The sequence below is a fragment of the Anoplopoma fimbria genome, chromosome 20 (genome assembly GCF_027596085.1).
Source record: "Anoplopoma fimbria isolate UVic2021 breed Golden Eagle Sablefish chromosome 20, Afim_UVic_2022, whole genome shotgun sequence".
Classification (NCBI taxonomy): domain Eukaryota; kingdom Metazoa; phylum Chordata; class Actinopteri; order Perciformes; family Anoplopomatidae; genus Anoplopoma; species Anoplopoma fimbria.
This window is the reverse complement of record NC_072468.1, coordinates 15,625,075-15,645,686: the sequence shown is the minus strand read 5'-3', so window position 1 is coordinate 15,645,686 and position 20,612 is coordinate 15,625,075. Positions and strand designations below refer to the sequence as shown.

The 20,612-nt window shown below is 39.2% G+C and overlaps 2 protein-coding genes across 2 annotated transcripts; one reads left to right on the top strand and one right to left on the bottom strand.

The window, feature by feature from the left end:
* Nucleotides 1-1,049: 1,049 nt before the first annotated feature.
* Nucleotides 1,050-14,160, top strand: nbn (nibrin). Its single transcript, XM_054621435.1, has 17 exons — nt 1,050-1,176; nt 2,364-2,485; nt 4,022-4,149; nt 4,354-4,513; nt 4,609-4,712; nt 4,818-4,935; nt 5,999-6,189; nt 6,314-6,414; nt 6,520-6,652; nt 6,772-6,980; nt 7,622-7,796; nt 7,934-8,585; nt 8,731-8,820; nt 9,545-9,685; nt 10,058-10,171; nt 10,254-10,303; nt 11,595-14,160. The coding sequence occupies exons 1-17, from the start codon at nt 1,146-1,148 to the stop codon at nt 11,626-11,628; spliced, it is 2,553 nt and encodes an 850-aa protein (XP_054477410.1). The 5' UTR covers nt 1,050-1,145; the 3' UTR covers nt 11,629-14,160.
* An 815-nt stretch (nt 14,161-14,975) lies between these two features.
* osgin2 (oxidative stress induced growth inhibitor family member 2) lies at nt 14,976-19,809 on the bottom strand. The gene is made up of 6 exons (XM_054622217.1): nt 19,722-19,809; nt 17,029-17,121; nt 16,726-16,862; nt 16,449-16,640; nt 16,250-16,341; nt 14,976-16,158 (listed from the first exon to the last, which is right to left on the bottom strand). Exons 2-6 carry the CDS (start codon nt 17,093-17,095, stop codon nt 14,976-14,978), a joined length of 1,671 nt encoding a protein of 556 aa, XP_054478192.1. The 5' UTR covers nt 17,096-17,121; nt 19,722-19,809.
* Nucleotides 19,810-20,612: the final 803 nt, after the last annotated feature.

Here is a 20,612-nt window from a genome sequence, read left to right as displayed (position 1 = left end):
GATGACTCTGTCTGAATGTCTGGATGTTTCTAGTTCATGTTTTAAAATTTAATAAAAATGTACTGTATCTAATTTAAGCTGTGTCTAATTTCTGGTTTTGTTAAATGTGATTACATTTTTCAAATGTCATAATTTATACAGATAGCATCACCAGGACACAGGTATCTGTCTGCTGTTCAACTAAAAGAGTTTTGTTCAAAAGAAAACAGGGCAGTTTAATTTCAGAATAATGTACATTGGATAAAATGATTGATGCATGTATAGTAGCTTTTGAATGTCATACAGGGATTAATTAAATCTTATCTAAATCCAAATTAGAACATCAGAAGTTAATTGTTGATTGTATTTTGTAATATTGCCTGAATCTGCAAAGTAACTAAAGTTATCAGTTAAATGCAGAGGAGTAAAAAGTACAATATTTGCTTCTGAATTATGGTAAAGAAAAAGTATAAAGAAGCAGAAACTGTTAATACTCAAGTAAAGTGCAAGTGCTTCAAATTGTACACTGTCTGTCTACAGTACTTGAATTAATTTACTTCTACCACTTTTCGTCTTTAAAATATTTTAACCTTATTATTATTATTATTATTAATTCAATCGTCTTTAAAATATTTTATTATTATTATTATTATTAATTCAATTCAATTCAGTTTATTTTGTATTCACAAATTACGAATTTGCCTCAGAGGGCTTTACAATCTGTAGAGTCCTTCCCTCACATCGGCACAGGAAAAACTCCCTAAAAAACCCCTTTAACAGGGAGAAAAAGGAAGAAACCTATGGGAGAGCGACAGAGGAGGGATCCTTCTCCCATGGACAGAATGCAATAGATGTCAACAGAATGACCATAACAGTTCTTAATACAATTATTATTATTATTCATTTTCTCTTGTAGAGCACAAGTGAGTGTTATTACAACATGACCAAGTCTAATTTGTAATAGATTCCCTAACCCTTGATGCGTGAGAGTTAATACTTTTATTTTGAAGAGAGCAGTGGCGCAGAGTTTCTACGTCACACGGAAGAGCGCTGAGTGTGTCCACTTTGTTGATAAGTTGTAAATGGACTGCCTGACTTAAACATTGTGCCTTACCTCTGATATTTTAGTGGTTTGCATACATTAAAAAGCAACAAGAAGAAATAAAATGTGGATACTGACACCCCTGGAGCCTGGAGGTAAATCTTTCTGTCCTGATTTATATTTTTGGCGCTAGCTTAACATATAAAGTGAGGTAGCAGGTGAAGTCAGCTGTGTTATTGAGTGTGTAATGTTTTGATAAAAACAACTTATACTGAAGGTAGAAAAATAAACTGTTCTTAACTGATCGAAATATAAGTAGATACATATTGGGTTAATGGCAGGATTGCGTGGGTGTGATGGACTTTGGTATTTCAAGTGTTTATTGTACAGTTATCAGCTAGTCAATATATCAGTTTTCGTTATATGGCAAATATAACAGTTCATGTGCAGTTTAATGTTGCCTAAACATACCATTGGGGTGTTTGAATGTTGTTTATCTGAGTTTCCTGCACCAAGTGGTGCCAAACCCACATGGGCTTACGAGAGTAACTGTCTCTCCTCTGACCGGGAAGTACAACAGCTGAACTATTTCATCTCATGTCTCCCTTAACTTAAAGTTATTTTATATCAGCTGTCTCTGAACAGGTAAAAGTAAAACACAAAGTCACTTACGTTCATGTCATACAGTCTCCACATTTGTAAAACTTACTCACTTACATAACATGTATGAACTTCATCCTAGATAATGAAGCATGCACTGCAGAACATATATTTATTAGATAATAGCAGTATCTCCACTGTGAAGATTTGGTGGTCTTCTACAATTGCAAACTGAATATCTTAGGGTTTTGGATTGACTTAAGATGTCAGCTTTGACTCTTAAATAATTGTAATTGGCAGATTAATTGATATTGAAACTTACAGAATTTATCTTTTTCCATTGCATTTTACTTCTTGTTTTGATAATACATTTTTGAAAATTGACTGCACTGATATGGACTTCACATACAAACAAAGCCACCCCTGCAGAATTGCCATGCAAGCAGACCATCAAGAGCAAATTGGACTTCAGTGTCTTGCTCTAAAAGGAACTGGATTCTATCAACCAACCTTTGCCGACCTGCTCTACCAGCTCACATTATTGAACTCAATTTTGTGGTATTTATTTTGTCAATATTGGCCTGCTCTATTGCACAGTGAAACAGATTCATGCAATGAGGATTGACACCCATGACAAAAAGTCACATGTACGAAATTTAGTATTCTTTTGAACCACAGTTGGGTTTCTCTGGTTGTGATTTCTACATTAGAAGGTCCATAACATGCCTCCTGTCACTCACAGGTGAGACCCACTATCTCCTCTCCAGTAAAGAGTATGTGGTAGGGCGCAAGAACTGTGACATCCTCCTACCCAACGACCAGTCCATCAGCAGGGCTCACGCTCATCTCACTGCTACTGACCAGGTGAGAGAAAGAATTGTTAAACAGTATATATTTTATTATATAAAGGACTTAATGTGTTCAACAGCATCTGCTGAGCATAAACAATTCACTGAGCACATCATATTTGAATACTTGTGAAACTGTATGTTCATAATTATGTGCAATACCACAATCAATTGGGCAGTTAAATGAATATATACAATATATAAACATAGAGCAAACTGCATGTACCTGTAGCTTGAAGTTATATCAAGATCAAAGAGAAAATCCTAATGAGTTTATGTCTTATGCAAAGCAGTAAAACAATATTAAAAATACAACTGAATCAGAATGCCTGGAAATGTGACACTGGTTACACAAAAGTTGGTTTACCTTTTCAAGTAAAGCCATTTCTTTGATTTGTTAATGTCTTTTCACTCCTCTGTAGTTAGAAAACCCTCCAGACAGGTTAAAAGTTAAAATTATCTTTTGAGAATCAAACATTCCCTCCCCTAGGCTCTAAAGTTGAATGTTATGATCTTACAGTCATTAACAGAGGTTGTGTCCAGCCAGAGTACAATGTTTTCCCTGAAAAAAAAGAAGTAAAACTTCCACAGAAATTGCTCAAAGCAATGCAGCAACAAGATTCACTTCTCTATTGTTGATCTATCTGCTAAGAATGTAAAACTGTATTACTATGTAGGTCTGTGCAATAACGATTAGTTTACAGATATGAGTGTTACAGTGCATACAGTTTGTATAGTAGTCTCATATTAGTGTGAATATTTTACTGGATTATCAAGATATTAATTTGACTATATAACCAAACCGAATATTTTACCAAGTTGATGAGCAACATGATTTAATTTGGTGTTGAGGCACTTATGCTCAGAAGGGGGTGCTATGGCTTCATTCCAGCAGGACTGAAACACTAAACACAGTCTACAGTTACAAACACAATCTGAGAGCTGCCAAACGGAATTTCGTTGTATCACTAAAATGATAATAAAACCTCTTTATCTCTTTTAATCTTAAAATAAAAAAATCAACTTTTTTTTCATTGGTGAAAATCTATTTATTTTTTTAAGTTAATGTGTATTCTTCCAGCATCCAACTTCTTCTGTCTCTGAAGGAGGTCATTAACCTTGTTGTTGTTAATGCATTACATTTTAAAACCAACCCCTCTAGAAGATTTTTCTTTTCATCCATATTCATCACCATCCTCTTTTTTTCTGTCCTTCTGTTTACTTTTTGCACTTTGATTCTTCAGTTTATAATCTTAATGTACTATAATAGTTTCTAAAAGTAATTCTCTATCTGTTAATATTTAAAAGAATCAATATTTCTTATTTTTAATTCTGGATGTCACCTCATCCAGCATGTGTCTGTAGTCCTCTCCACTTTTTCTTACACTTAAGGTTTAATTGATTTTCCATGCCTGGGATACATTTCCATTTTAGGCTTATTTAAAGGGATGGTTTTCTCGTTGAGACATGAATAATTGAACAGAAAGATGTAGGATGGTCCGTCTGACTGATGGAAAATTTCACGAGTTGCTCTTATGAATTCTATTCCTAGACGCTGACTTTAAAAGACACCTCCAAGTATGGTTCATTCGTCAACAGCCAGCAATTGACAGAAAACACACCAGTGAACCTAAAGTCAGGAGACAATGTAACATTTGGGGTATTTCACAGCAAATTCAGGTAAGTTACTGAAACAAGACCTGGTTAGTTATGTTTTACATCGCAGAACCACGGTCACTAAGTCTGGCATCATCTTTAAGTTTTAATTTCACTCACATGTCCCACCTAGTTTTATTTCTCCCAAACTCAGAAAATGTTTCATGTAACTAATAACACGTATGAATTTCTTGTTGCTCCTCCTTCATCATTACTCCTTCATCTCAGTGTGGACCATCAGAAGCCAGTGGTGTGTTCCTCATGTTTGGACACTGATGGCAAGGCGTTGCTCTCTCAGGCCCTGTTGGCTTTGGGGGGGAAGCTGGTCAACACCTGGACTCAGGATTGCACCCACCTGGTCATGCCTTCTGCTAAAGTCACCATCAAGGTCACAAACAGACTTTTGTAGTCTCATTAGGTGGTTAAATATGATGTGTTTATCTCTGAATATGTGTTTAATGGGCTTCCTCTTTTCTTTTTTAGACTATTTCTGCTCTGCTGTGCTGTCGTCCGATTGTGAAGCCAGAGTTCTTCACAGAGCTCAGCAGAGCTGCTCAGCAAAAACTACCCCCCCCTAAAGCTGAGAGGTACAAAACAATCCATCCTTATTTATTCACATTAATACTGAGAATGAACTGAACATCACATTGAATCAAACATTCTCTTGCTAAGTGCTGTACATTGTTCTTAAGGTTCACCCCTGAGATTGATGAGCCCAGCTTGAGTACAGAGGATGTTAACCTTGGAGCGATTCCATTTCGCAAACAGCTTTTCAGTGGAAAGACATTCATATTTCTCAATGCCAAACAAGTATGTCTACTTCTTTGTTTGTGATGACCTAATATTGTTTTCATGCTCTGCAGACCACAAGGCCAAAGATGAGCAGGGATTCAAGTTCAGTTCAATTGCAGTTAACACCCTCAGTCAGTAAAGGATGACAGAACACACAAGAGTTATAGAAATAGGCACTGGGACAGGCCGTATAATTGCCCATCACCCTGCTTGTTTTTCTGTCAGTTGCCTCAGAAATAATGGAAAGGCACATGATCGTGTCAGCGTCTTGTTTATCAGCTGAACATCAGTTGCCAGGCAGTCTGCAGCCCTGTGATCCTCTGAGACTGACTGCTCCAGTGGAGATCACAGGTTTTACAAGAGCTGCAACTAGTTGTTGTTTTACACTATTGATAAGATATTATCTACATTAGTTATTTAGTTTTTAAAATGTAGAATCAATGTTACTTTCATAAATTCCAAATGTATCTACCTCACCATTTATTGTCTAATAATGTCCATTGCAAGCAAATAAGTTTATTTTTAATATGAAGGAAAGCAGACAGTTTTTTGCCTTTTTTAAACCGTAATAAACAAATCTGTTGCAATTTAAATAGGTGAATTAATTGACTAATAATTTAAGCATTTTACTGGTGTTAATGCTTGCAGCTGTGGAATATAATAGTTATAATAATAATAATAATTATTATTATTATTATTATTATTATTATTATTATTATCTCCAGGATAGCAATCTCTGCTAGCTGTAAGTCGTTTTCATTCCTGTTAAAAAAAGCCAGCTGAAATGTAAATTGTAGTTACACTTATCCCATTATGATTCAACGTTTCTACATTTTCCTAGCTTGAAGCTGCAAATGTACATGAGTACAACAGCATTATAGATATCCTCTGGAATGCTTTTACAATAACTAAAATATTTATGGACGACTCAAAGGCTTTGGCCCTCAATTAGACTGACATGAGGGGAAATATCAAATAAAATAGTTGTCAGAAGACACACAGTCTCTTCTTTGTCTTTGATCTGCTGTTCTGATAAACAATCATGGTTTTGTAATCCCTGATCTTTTTATGTTGTTTGCAGCTCAAGCGCCTGAGTACAGCGGTGAATTTTGGAGGTGGCAAGAGCCAGCTGCTTGAGGAGGGCTCTTTGCCCCGGGACCTGCTGGAGTCTCCACGCAGCTGTGTGGTCAATGTTATGACAGGCAGCTCCCAAGCTCTGCTTCCTCCCTCTACCACAGAGTGGGGAAACTCTGTGAAGAACATTGTTCAAAGGTTTGCACAAACTCCTGCAGAAAATCACTTAAGAGGTTTTTTGGTGATTTATTTGTCAAAGAGACGATTTGTTAACACTTTAAAACTGTCTCGCTGGCATTTGTCTTTTTTTCCGCTGACACAGAAAAGGCCTCAGAGTCATCACAGAGTCAGAAATTGGTTTGGCTGCCATCTATGCTTCCTGTGAAAAGTACTGCAATCCATCCAGTCCAACACCAGACTCAGGTAGTTCACCAGACAGAAAAGCTGCGTTTTATTTTTCAGTTCATTTTTATGATATTTTTTTAATTTATAATCTTTGATATGTTTTTATCTTTGTTTATGTTTTAGATTCAGCACCAAAAGTGGAACCCAGAATCCCGAGTGCTTCGCTGTCGCAGAGCGTGGCGGTGGATGAGACTGTGTTACCTGCAGCATCTCAGAACATCACAGCTTATGCAGTTAACACGGAGCCATCACAAGGGTACTGACAAGCACAGTTCAGACACACATCTATTTTGTGTTAAAGTTTAACTTACACCTAAACTTTTCATTTTTGAATAGGAAGCCTTTCTGACATGTGTAATTTTACTTGTTTATCAGGATAGAGCTTTGTGAAGGTACAGGGGTGATGGCGGTCGGGGAGACTCCTGAGAGGAAGCAAAACCAGAACAGCAGTCAGCTCCGTGGATCCAGACCCGTTGCTAAGAAGACGACCACTCAGAGCATTGTGGCCGATACAATGAGCTCCTCATTCAACACTGTAGGGAACACAGACTCCCAGAGGAAGAAGCCTGAGTCCCAACAAACAGGTGGATGCACCGATCTCTCTTTTTATCTCTTGATATCTGAAGTCTTGAGAAGTACAGATACCAATCCAATGCTAGTTCACTGTTTCTCATTTGAAATATGTGTGAAACTGATTGGATTTGTATGTGTAACATAACATGAAGATTAACTGTGTCCTACACATCATTTCTTCTTAATTGTAATTGTTTAAAAAAATGGCACTTGAAAAACAGACACAGTTCAGAGTTCCTCTCTCTTTTTCAACGATATACTTAGGCTCTAATAGATTTCAAATCAATAGTTTGTTGTGCTATTACATGATGTATAGGATTGGTGCAATCCCTACAATTTGGCTCTATATGTCAGATATTGTGTGAAATATATCTATTCAGTAACTTCTGACATACAACAAGTTATTCAGTGAGCCTAAGAAGTGCTGCTAGGTGGATTGCGTTTCTTTTGGTAAGAGCCGGGCTAGCTGTTTCCAGTCATTATGCTAAGCTAAGCTAGTGCAATGCAGACATTGGTGACAGATGGGAGAGTAGTTTCATTCATCTCATCAACCTCTCAGCAAGTGAGCAAACTATCGCTTGAATGCATTCATGATAGGAACATTAGCTTAATGCCTGTAATGCTGTAACCAATAAATCAATGTTTTTTGCAGTTTCAGGTGCAGGCAGTAGTGGCATTAGGTCCGAGCCAGCCCTTCCCAGGGGCAATGGTGGCATGAAGACATTTCAACACAAGCAATCTCCTCAGAAACAAAAAATCCCTGCACAAGCTTCCCCACAGAAACAATCAACTCTGACCACATTCTTCCAAACTGTCAACAAGAAAAGGTAAACATCTGCTTTTTAAAGTAGGTAAAGGACTTTTGTTTGTAAGAATGAACTAACTGAGCTGATTCACTTTTGAGTGGCAACAGTATAAGATGAAAGTCTTATCTTATCCTTCTCTTTGTCTTCCTGTCATCAAGGCCTTTGGAGGAAGAGCTCTTCTCTGTCATGTCAGAGCCAAAACGGCCTGCACTGGAATCATCCATCAGCATACAGACACCAAACACTTCATCCACGTCTAAAGAAACATCCTCACGTTCAGACCGAGCCCCTGTGGCAATATCCAAAACTTCACATGGGTCAGCAGTTGATCTGTTTGTAGGACGGTCAGAGGCTCAGTCAGACAGGGTCTCCCACGCTGTCCAGGAGGAGCCACGTAGTAGAAAGAGGAAGGAGATGGAAGAAGAGATACAAATGGATGAACTAGAGTCTCTTATGTCTGAGGAAATGGACTTCTTTGATGAGCAACCGTCAGGGAATCAAGGCCAGCAAGCACAGCTATCAACGCTCAGTTCAACTGAACAGACACAAAGTTTAAACACTGTGGAGGCTTCGACATCAAGCAAGAGGCAACGGGTCCACCTAGAAGAAAATGTTAAGAACCAGAGGCCACAGGTGGGCCTGGAAAAAGAGAAGAAGCACAAATCTGACCAGCATGTCGTCACCATCAAGACAGGGCAGGTTCATCCTCCAGAATACAAGACAACTAAGAATGAGTCCAGCACACGTCCATCTGCCAGTACCAGTAAAGACATAGAGCCTTTTGAAGATGAGGGGCCGTCTTTCATTGAGGTGAGGATTTACTGACAGTGTTCTTTTATTCATCCAGTAATTCAAAGGAAAATACAATTAAAACTTAAACTGACTCAGCATACGTGATTGCTTCACTTTCGGTTTTCACTATTAACAGACATTTTTCACCCTTTTATTCCCGCAGGATTTAGAGCTACTCCAAGTAGATATTTGCCAGCCTAAAGAAGAGACTAAGACCCTTCTGGAACCGGTTTCAATTAAACAAGAGGTCCAAGTAAGTTCTGTTAAAAAGCTCTAACAATTACAGTTTGCTCTCGCTTCCTCCTTTTGAATATGCTACGTTTTCTAGTTGTAACTAGAAGCTTTATTCACTCCAAATATTTATTTTTTAAAGTTTGCCTTCCTGTTTACAATGATTCGAAGCTTAGGACAGATAGGAATCATTTGACACATCAAAGTCAGTAAATGCACTATTTCCTATGGTTGCAAGCCAAAAGTGTTAGATGTTACCTCAGACATTTTGATGTGGCTCCAGCTTCAGTCTCAGAGCATCAACTCAATTTTCAGCGTTTACTGGCACCCAAGGATTATAAGCTAAACGATGTATTTATTGTGCTGTCTTGAGACTTAAACCTCCCATATGCAATGTTATCTATATCCAAATAATAACCTAATTCAAAAGATCCTTATCAAAAAATGTTTATTTATGTTATTTAAAAAAAAATTGTATGATTATATTATCCTATTCTTTATCTCTTCAATAATCTGATTGGTTTTGCCTCAAGGATCCAGTGTTTGTCAGCTACACAAAATGTAGAACCATTCAGGATTCACAGGAGATACTGTCTGACCTGCCTGGACACCATGTTATTTTTGTAAAATCTGAAATCACTTTAGTTGCCTTTAGTTGTTTCTTACATATTCTACATCATTCATTGAAACAAAGAATTTTAACTGTCCATCAGACAAAAGTGACTTATTATTGTGATGTTTTGCAGGTGTCAAATATTGATGAAGATATTCCTAAAAAGCTGGTGTTAGTGGAGTTTAGATCTCTCACTCTGACCGCCCCTCCCAAAACCAAACCACAGAGGATGCAGAACAACGGCTACGCAAAGAACTTCAAATGCTTCCGGAAGGTCTGATTAATTACAATGCAACTAACACAACAGATAAAAGGAGAAGTGTGTAGGACTTTGTGACATCTAGCGGTGAGGTTTGAGATTGCAACCAAATGAATACCCAAAAATCAATACCTGTCAATGGGGGCTCTATTTTCCTCTTTTTAAATTAATTAAAAGAGTGAGTGATGTTTTTGGAATTTTGGAATTTTTTGGAATTTTTGGAATTTTGCATATATATCCTTTAAGAAATGATCTTGTATCCCATTGTCTCCAATGATGGAATGCATACAGTATGATCCAAAGCAGAAAGAAATTCCAATTAAGTTTGCATTATGTACAGAATAATGTATATTTTTTCATATAAATGTGCTTGTGTGTATGTGACAGATCCCTGTGCCAGGTGTAGAGGCCGAACCCCACATCATCGGAGGATCTGATCTACTGGTTCACAGCAGGGGCAAAAACTCTGATCTTGATGAATGGCTGAAAGATGCAGTGGAGGTACTATTGTCTCTCTGACTCTCTTATCTGTCTGTGATCCGTCTGAGCCTTTCCTTCATGATTAAACCTGTGTTTGTTTCAGGAGCAGCGTCAGAGCAGACGGGACGAGAGTGCTGGAGATGACCTCTTTAGGTGAGAAACTGATATTCATGTTCTGTAAGATGTGTAGTGACTTTGTTCCCCCCTTTACTTTACCCCCCCTAAATCTAGTATGTGAAGAAAAGCCAAACCATTTCATCTTACCTCTCTTTTGTCAGTGAACTGACATTGACAAGTAAAACAGTGGCTCATTCTTTTATGTTTGATTATGTATGATTTTATTGACCATTAGTAATGATTTTGGACCTTCCTGCTGCTTTAGCTACTTTTTTTGTTACCTGTGTCTTGAAAAATAGGCAACCGTTGGCATGATTTACTCATGTAGTATAGGGGAGGTTGATATGTTGAACCCCATCCAAAATATTTACAGAGAAAACACAGCAGTCGAAAGGTTGTATATAGAAAGTAATGTGAAAAATAACGTATTAATTTAAATAATTGAAAGTCCTATTTTCACCTCCTACACCAACAATCCAATGTTCTGTAGTCAAAGATAGAAAATAATCCTCTATACAATTTTCCAAAAAGGCCTTAGTTAATGTTATCATAGTTAATCTTTAGTATAATATCCCCTTCTTGTGTTTATTGTTTATTGTTTGGCCAGACAGGTACAGGTTCTCTAGAAAGAACTACAATATTTTCTGTTTACCAAGTGGTTTGTTTCTCTTGGACATAAAAATGTAAATTAAATAAATGAAATAAACATAAAAATACAATAAAAATAAAATTACACATTGTCTCTTGTAGTAGACGTGCTTGGTTCCAGTAAATATGCTAAAGCCTCCGTCATTATAATCAGATGCAGACATTATATAATTAATTGAGAATTATGTATATGGGGCCAGTGTAGCTTCAGTTTAACCAATCAGAACTTAGAATTTCTTTCGTCACAGCGGTTGCCAGGGTAACAGAGGTGATGTAAGTTGGCGCTGCTGCTGGCGCTGCCGTGTTTTCTTTGACTAAGCAGAAAAGAGACTGAGTCTGAGATTGATTTTGCGTGTGTGTGTCGAGGCTGAGCTGTTTGATCACTGATTCATGCTCAGTCAGTCATGCGTATCCGGGGAACAGACTCTGCTGCTAAGAAAACAATCCGCAATTTTTTTGGTAGGTCTGAACGAAGTTTCCAGACGTGGTTTATAGGAAGCCTGTTTGCTTTAAGCTGTTCAAACACTGTCCTCGTTTTACAGCGCTTAATTTGGGCTGTTTTTATGGTTTGTTCAAAATGCCTCTAAGGACATTGAGGAATGACCCATGATGAATGTTAAAAGCCCATCGTGACATGGACGGACCTATGAGATAAAATATTTTCTGTGTTTGTCTTTAGGTACAACCCCACCAAACTAACCAGGAGAAGATGAAATGCTTCATCTCAACGTCCTACACAGGGAATTAATTTAAAAGGCACAGGAAGTATGTCAAACTCAATAATCAAAGTACAAAAAAGACTTTGATAGAAAACTCCTGATATCTGTGTTTCAACTATAACTGCTTCATAACTGCTTAAATAATCAGAAATATTTTTCATTGTTTTGTATTCCCATTCTTCCTGTTCTTTCTATCTATGAATGTAAGTGACGAAGCCACTGACAGCAAACAATGTAACAAAACAGTCTCATGTTCAAAGATTTTTCTCAAGGTTTTATTCGTCAATAATAAAAAATGCGCCATACAAAACATTAAAAACTCTTCAGTTGTACAAGAGAGCATTAAAACGCTACATGCTGAAAGCAGCTTTTCCATTGTTTTAGAAGTCAAGACCAAATGTGTTCCCTGGTTTTAGCTGAACTAGAAACCTAAGAGGGATTCCAGTTGGTGCTTCCTAAACAATCTCCGATGAGCCTACAGGCACTTTTACAGATCTGAAACTGTTCAGATAAGTCGTCGTCATGCCAAGACATTTATGGACCATTCTGTGCGGAGAGTTGAAGCCCGACTATCTCTTCATATTCAAGGCAAGTGCTGCGTAAGAGTTGAGATTGGACTCAGCAGTCGGCATGAATTGTGCCGTAACAAAATTGGCAGCAGAGTGTCAAAAGGAAGCAGATTGGCCTTTTTAGACAATTATTCTCTCTAAATTGCCATGCGATTATTTCGCTTATTACTAAATGAGTAAGGCAAATTTTCTACCCAGTACTTGTAAGTTGCTTTCTAAAATCCATAAAAATCTCTACTAAAATGTTCCGAATGTGGATGGACACACAATAAACCTGTTGGTGCTTCAAAAAGCAAGCAGATTGCTCTTTGAGTTCAAAGTTGGGGACAGAAGTGTCCAACCTTGATCATATTTAAAATGTTCCTTTAAGTAAATTCAAAGCAGTAATAATTATTTAACTTAAAGAGTTTTCTCCACTTCTGAGTCACCCAGTCGCTGCATCACTTAGACGTACTTTTCCTCACGTCTGTCTTAGCACTTTTCTGGCTTTTGCTCACAGCAGCTGCTGCTAGGCAATATTTCATGCCTGCATGCATATATTTAATATTCATATCAAAACAATACTCAGAAGTCAGTGAAAAAGCATCAATGAATAATTCAGCTAAAATGTAATATTTAACACGAGAAACAACATTTTTACTAGTTAACTGTTATGATTACCAAACGGATTCAGTAATGTGATAAACTCCTAACTTAGTTAGTGGAAAAAGTAATGTGACTACAGTAACTAGTTACTTTAGAAATACATTAACCCCCCCCTCAAACCCACACACCAGTAACTCTGAGTACCATATTGCATTCAAGAAATAAATTCATAGTTTCATGTCACTATAAACAAACCATGAGTTGTGCAATGAGCAGCACACAAACATACTATGCATACTACATCACACTCTTGCAGACAGTGTTTAAATGACTGAAAGGAAGAAGAGATTGCTACTATCTCTGCTCACAACCTGTCAAAACCATTATTTGACACTTGATCAAACAATATTGACTGTGTGTTGTGAAGCCGTACTTAAAAATGGAAGTAGAGTTGGGCATTATGAAAAAGAAAAATATCTCCTTCTCATTTTGATGATGTGATTTGGGTAATCAAACGCGTTGGTGTATCTCATAAATAGTTATGGGAGAAGTTTGGCTTGCAATTTCTATGTAGTGTTACGTAAATAAAGTTGTGTACCATGTTTCGCAATATTAAGAGAAACATGATATTACTACAGTGATGGACAATAACTAATTGACATATTGCCCAGTCATGCACACAGGTAGATTGAATAGTTGATAGATTGAGTTTAGCTGTTAGCCTTCATGGGAAAAGCTACAATAATGCTAAATAATGACACGTTATCATAAAAATACATAGAGGATGTTAAGATTTGGTTTGCTAAAACTATAAAAAGTAAATAATTAAGATGTTATGATTGTAAAAAGCCTGTTCTCTACATGTGCATCTATATTGGTTTAGATTTAGATGAGCTGCCACTACAGGGCAAAATCAAGATGACGTAAAAATGTGTACATTGCGGGTTTAGATAAATGGATTGTGAAGGCAAGAATTTGTGTTGAATATGAAGAGAATATGTTGTAATTGATCTAATTGTCAATTGTTAATTTAAAGTACCACACTGGGGTTTCCTGTTTCTTTTAAGAACCCTCTCAGTAAACACAATGCCATCTTTATTTTTTCTAAATGTATTATTATGGAGTTATGGAGAATTAAAAGCATATGTTCATTTGATGAGAAGTTTGCATGTCTCAGAATTTAAAGTTGGCTGCCAAATGGGAAAATTTAAAAAAAGCAAGCATTGCCATCGGTGAAAAGGTCGATGTGCATTTAGTTGTCTGTTGTGGCACAAAATTTGCTTTTGTTCTGAATGTAAAACTAAAGAAAACTTTGAATTAAAGCCAGGATTTTCATTGTTCAACGGAGTACCATCTGAAGATGTTCATAATGTATGGAGATAAATAAAATAAGAAAAAAGTAAAACACCAGAGTGATCCTTTAATGATCATATCTTTTGCCAGGATACTTGAATCCAAAAAGTAGAATTGGGGGCGTCCAAAAATACATTCAGATTTGCAAGTAAAATTATTTGCATAGAAAGCTTTTCAGTAGCACTATAACCAAAGCAACAGTTCAGATGTATTAGACTTTTTTATAACTTTTTAAGGTATATGGCTTCAACTACCAGCTATGGCAGCTAAACAAAGAATCCTCTGTTAAAAGTTAAAAAAAATGGTAGGCTCAGAATAATCAGGAACATTTAGATTGCTTAGCCATGAACTTGTTGGGTAACACATTCTGAGAAAAATAGTGTGCATCCACTATTGCCATTACTCACCACTCAAGGTTGTCTTGGAGTTAAGTTGCATGGAGAATAAGCACAATGGCCTCTACTTTTAACTGCTTAGTAAATGGATTGAAAGACACATGGTGAACGAATAAATAACCCTGATGAAAATAAGGTCCCATTCCGTTATGAGGTTACAGATTGACTAAAAAACATTGGCACATGGTAGCTTGGACTTTTGGTGACTTCTTATGAAGTAAGACAAGACTCTTGAAAGCTGTCTTTTGTGTAATTCCACAAATTCTTTTTGGTCTCAGAGAGTTGTAACAATGCCTAGGCTTTGATGAGAGAAAACACTGCCTAAATGATTAAAACATTAAAATGTAGTTTTCCCCTTCAACTTTTACATTAGTTAGTAAGAGTACTTGAAATCTGTGCCCTACGACCTACGTGTATTGCTCTTTATTCCAACATGTTTTCAAATTAAGTTATTCCCTCCAATGCTGTAGAGCTTCCCTTTCTTCTTGAGTCTCTTCAGCAGACACGAGGCGATGCCTAAAGCGCCACCCTTCAAAAAGCGAACAAAGTTGTCCCCAACCAACGGGCCCATGGCAAACAGGCCTGGCTCCTTGGTACACTCAAAAGTGTAGGGGTGAATGTCAATGGGGTTCTGCGTGCAGGAGATAGGTTTTGTTGGATCCTGACCGAGGTACTGGCCCTGGCCCTTCAAGAAAAACAAGTTTGGGTTTGTCCCGATCAGCACTAAGGCCATGGAGATCTTGAATGCCTTGAGGGAGTTGTTCCCCTGCAGCAAACACTTCATGTCTGACTGGAAGGACACCAAGCAGTGTTCAGGGAAACTTGTGTAGTCAGGAAACAGGCTGACAGCAGCATTACCATCCATGTTACCTGCAGCAAGTTGGGGCTTTGGGCACATCTTGGCACACACTGAAGAGGCGATACTTACTGCCTGGGCTCTGTTTGAAGCAGAGGAGGGAGCCACGTTTGTGTAGGTCTGAGAGCACATCATGTTGTAGACTTTGTGGTACTCTGGGTACAGGGTCTTGGGCAGCTGTTTGAAGATGAGGTCTGAGTCGTTTACGCTCTTACGAAAGACATGCAGCACTCTGATGTTGCTGTTACAAGCGCACAGAACTGCATCTGCAGCACTTAAACCTGCACCTACAATTAAAACTGGATCAGAGTTCTTATCCAGTTTTCTCTGGCTTATGGCAAAACCCAGGTCTGAGATGCTGTGGAATACGAATGGTAGGTCCTCCCCCTCTGCGCCTAATCGAACTGGCGAATCGGACGCACCAGTGGACAGTACTACATTCTCAGCAAACAAAGAGAAGGGCACATGAGTGTCGTTCTGCACCTGCTGGTATCCCCTTACTTCCCAGACAGCCCCCCCTCCTCCATTATTAAGACACTCAACTCCATTTCCCTCAAAGCTTTCATTCCCACCATCTTCCACCCCTCCATCTCCTTGATCACTGTGCCTATTTTCCAGACCTTCACCCTCGTGCCCCCGGCAGAGCTTTTGGACTGAGGTCACGTAGGTGTTGTCAACAAAATTCTTTTGAAGGCCCTTTAGCTTCACATAGTTACGGTAATAGGATGAGATCTCCTCTGGGGTGGCTCTGTCACTGGTGACATCCCTAGAGAGAACAGATAGATGATGAGGAAAGTGGTAGCAGAGAATCAAACTGAGACTTTAGCCGTGTCTTTGCTGTCAACCTCCCACAGTACCTGCGTTTCCCGTTGGTCAAGTCCCTGTAGTTAACCCCAGGAAGCTCCATCCAGATGCCAAGACTAATAGTTAGCATTGAGCCCTCCATTGCCTGAGGAAAAGAAAAGAAATGAGAATGCAGAATGTCAGACAACATGATGATTGATAGAAAAAAATGGATAGTTACAAGTATGCAGCAGATTCAACTTTGTATCTTACATGCCAAGCACCTCCAGGCGTTGCCCTCCCCAACACCAGATGTGGGATGTGTTGCTGCTTGTCCCTCCTCCACTGAAGGACAGGGGGGAACTCGTAGCCAAAGTCAGCATTGGGGTGCAGAAGTGTGTCAAACAGCACAGCCACAGGGTTCCTTGACCTCCCCTCAAGACCTTCACTCAAATATTCCAGATCCTGCAAAAAATCGAGTCATTATGATTACACACCTGAGTCACTGTGTTCATGTGTACATGTTCAATGAATTCATGAGTGTTTTTACCTGTTCAGTGATAGATAGGTGTTTGTTCTCCTGCAGTTTCCTGTATAGTATTGGGTTTGGGTGGACAGTTGCTGTGTCTAGATAGGGCTTGTGTCCACTCAGCAGGTAGGACAAACAAATGCCTGATGGTCCGTTCCCTGAAAACAGATCCAGGTTTGGGAAATGGTGGATTAGCATCACAAAGGAGCCCACAGCATTAAGTGACACAAGTTAGATGCTTTTAATGCTTTTAATGCTTTTAATGCTTTATGTGTGCAGGATTTGGGCCAAGCTGGAATAACAACAAAACATTTTTTTTTTTACCTATGATAACCACAGGGACAGTGGGTGGGTGCTCTTGTGGCAGAGCGCTCTCTTCCAGAAGAGGCATGGCTGCAGCCTGGGCCAGAGCCGGCACTGAGGAGGAATGATAGAAATTAGAAGAAAGTTCCAGACATTTCTGTGGCCGTCTATTTGATACTCTACTATAAGCAGAGGCCCGTTTGTGCTTTGAACATGTTCAAACCGGCTTGCTGTCTTTGTGTCTGCCAATGTTGTTGTTGTCTCATGTTAGCTTAGATCCTGTCTCCATCCACCATCATCAGCTGACTCTCACACAAAACACGAGAAAAAAACCGTTATTCATCCTGTTGTTGTGCTTTCACAACCAGTCACGACCCTCCCTGTCTGGGGCTTCACACACGTGGAAACACCCCGCCACAACACAACGTGGCCCCTGCTTTTCTCTTTGCTGTCCCGCCAACGTCCACACACCCCCTGTCCTATCAAACATGGCCTGCGGCGAGGCTAGCCGCTGTAAAACCCTGGTGCCGCTTCCCAAACAAAGGGGAGTTCTAATCAGATTTATGTAGGCTTGGGTCCGTTGTGAAACGTTGCCATTGAGCATGTGTAGTGTGTGTTTGTGTGTTACGCGACAGTGCCATTGTGTGCCCGCCGGGCAGCAAATCCCCCCTGATCACTCCTCCGAGTGGGCCCTAATCCCACTGGGCCTGTTTATGTCTTTACCGCCCCTTTCAACAGCAGCAGGGTGAGAATGTGGTCCTGGCATGGTGACAGATCTCCTCCTCCTCTCATACCCATTCCACACTAGCACACAAACACTCACAGACAATCCCGCCAAAACATTACCCACCTTCCCCAGCAAACAGTGCCCACTTGCCCCAGTTTCATAGCTCATACTAACCAAAACACTGCCCACACCGCCTTTGTCTTACGTTCCAAAACTCTGACTCATTTCCCTTAAAACTCCTATGTCTCCCTGCTACCAATACAATCCGCCTCATTTCACATGAACCCCTCCCTCCCTCCCTCCCTCCCTGACCTGTCTGTAAACTGTTGTCTTTGGCCTGTCTGTAAACTGTTGTCTTTGGCCGTTGGCTTGTTTACCCCTTTCATTCAAAGCACTGGGATTCCACACATGGCCTGACCTGTATGGAGAATGTTGTGCCCCCAGTTGGCAGGCTGATACTGGTATTTCCATGCCACTGGTCAATTCGACAAACCCCACAGTGTTTACAGGCATAACAGTTATTTTTGCTTCAGTTTTAACTCTGCACACCTTTAAATCAGTGTGTACCAAAATAAGATTCTCTAACTGTAAGTGGATTTCAGGAGATCCCATCTAATCCACAGTCATTTATTTTTATTTGAAATTAGACCCACCAATAGATCCACAAATAAACAGTAAGGGAAAATATGTACCATAAAACAATTCCAACTTAAATGTCCAATTACTGGCTGTGGGAGCTTTCAATGGTATATTTTGTATTAATCAACAAATGGAACAAAATTGTGTATTCACACAGCACTATGTAGTGTTTGTTTATGTTGTTATTCAGTTCCCTGAACATGCAGCGCTCCTCTATCATTCAGAGCTGGATTGTTACTCTGTACATCAGTTACTGATGGATCAAGTGCCTTTGACAGATGATAATAATGCATGATGCATTGTTAACTGTTTATACTTTTGAAGCACCATGTTGTTTCACAATAACATTTCATATTTTTTAGATATGAAGTAGTACTTATTGAGAATAAATCTTTGTACTTTATGTGTTTTTTTCCTTTTCTTTTACATTTGATGATGCTGTTTTTGAATACCAATGTAATACACAGTTTTAATGCATATCATCCGAGCAGCTTGAGAGGAAACCACAGTACATCCAATGCTAAAATGTGAGATTAATAGAACTTCATTGTTGTTGCTAGTATTTTGGTTTGTTGGCTTCCTGCCCTTTCATGAGCCTACATTTGCTCATTTTGCAGCATGTGTGGAGAGGACAGACTAAACTTTTCTAGAACATAGTCTGGAGTAATGTTGGCTCGCCTTGTATAAGGAAAACAAATTATACTAACTGCTACATTTTGACGTTTAGTGTTGTCCATGGAAAATGAAAAGCCCTTGTGTCGTTAATTTGGAAACTGTCTTTGAAAATATCAGTGCCTTTCAATCAGGTCTACTCTTTTCTCAATTAAGTACAGGATTTGTTTGAAAAGGTGCATTTGATATTCGCAGGCCTACAGCTACAGCCTCATCTTTGCAACTTGTGCTAATTTGCATGGAGCAGCCTGCAGGTCAGTTACAAAACTTCAAACCAGCTCGATATTGTGTGTGTGTGTGTGTGTGTGTGTGTGTGTGTGTGTGTGTGTGTGTGTGTGTGTATATATATATATATATATATATATATATTTTTTTTTTTTTTTTTTTTTTTTTTTTTTTTTTATACAATAGACCTGTGTGTGGTTGTTGTTGCAGTACTAGCCACTGGATAAACTGGATGATGTGGCAGTCTGTTACAGCGTCATCCACATCACCCTTATGGGTTAAAACCTCCCACTACATACTCCTGACTCCGAGCAGCGGTCCTTGCAGCCTGCATCCACTAAGGCACAAGGAGCACATGCGATAAGCGGCAATGTTACCATCATTGCATAATTTAGGTCAAACGCACATTCACGGGCATCCGCAATACTCGACCAAGAACGTGATCTCTTACCGCGTTGTGATGTATCTCTCTAAGTCCCAGCCGCGTCCTGTTATCACGACCCACGGCTGCGTTTGTATAAATAGACAGACACCGGTGGGAGGAACTGTCCGGGCTCTTTCATGAGATAATAAGCCAACCTCTCTCTCTCTCTCTCTCTCTCTCTCTCTCTCTCTCTCTCTCTCTCTCTCTCTCTCTCTCATCACACACACACACACACACACACACACACACACACACACACACACACACATAGACACACTCTTACCTCAGTGCAGTTAAATCCGAGCAGACCTGGTTTATTCAGGTCTGACCAGCCTGTAAATCCCGCCTGAGAGGTAGATCTTCTCTGTGTCTTGATGGCAAGAGTGTGAGTGTCGTCTCATGCGCATCTCTGCACCGGCAGGCGTGCGCACGTTCACGGAGAAAGAGAGAAGATCAGAGCATCTCCCAGCATACTCACAGCATCCTCACAGCACCCTCACAGCACCGCCGACACTCTGCTGTTCAATGAGTGGGATTGACGTGGAGAGTTTTACTGTTAAGAAACAAGAAATGCATTGCCCAGATCTCAGCAATGCTCAGGACAGTATTGTTTCTGCCCATATATTAAAGCCCTGCTACCTGATGTGCTTTATATCGCATAATATTAAAGTGTTGGACAGAATGAACAATATTTTAGTGCTGTTGCTGTTCTCAGAAGACTTTAGTGAGGCTAAAGCTGAAAAATGTCCAAAGGTTGGGGGGTCTACAGAAATGCTATCCAAATTGGAAATGGTTCATACTCTGAAGAGCATAAATGTGCATACTAAACTTCATAGAATTCCTTGGTAAGATAAGATAAGATAATCCTGTATTAGTCCCGCAGCAGGGAAATTTGCAGTAGGCCTACAACTTAGCATT

Coding starts and splice junctions, on each gene's coding strand:
- nbn (XM_054621435.1), top strand. CDS start 1,146: ATGTGGATACTGACACCCCTGGAGCCTGGAG. Junction 1,177..2,363: donor GACACCCCTGGAGCCTGGAG/GTAAATCTTTCT, acceptor TGTCACTCACAG/GTGAGACCCACTATCTCCTC. Junction 4,936..5,998: donor TATTTCTCAATGCCAAACAA/GTATGTCTACTT, acceptor TGTTGTTTGCAG/CTCAAGCGCCTGAGTACAGC.
- osgin2 (XM_054622217.1), bottom strand. CDS start 17,095: ATGCCTCTTCTGGAAGAGAGCGCTCTGCCACAAGAGCACCCACCCACT. Junction 16,863..17,028: donor TGTCCCTGTGGTTATCATAG/GTAAAAAAAAAA, acceptor ATCTGTTTTCAG/GGAACGGACCATCAGGCATT. Junction 16,342..16,448: donor CGCCTGGAGGTGCTTGGCAT/GTAAGATACAAA, acceptor TCTTTTCCTCAG/GCAATGGAGGGCTCAATGCT.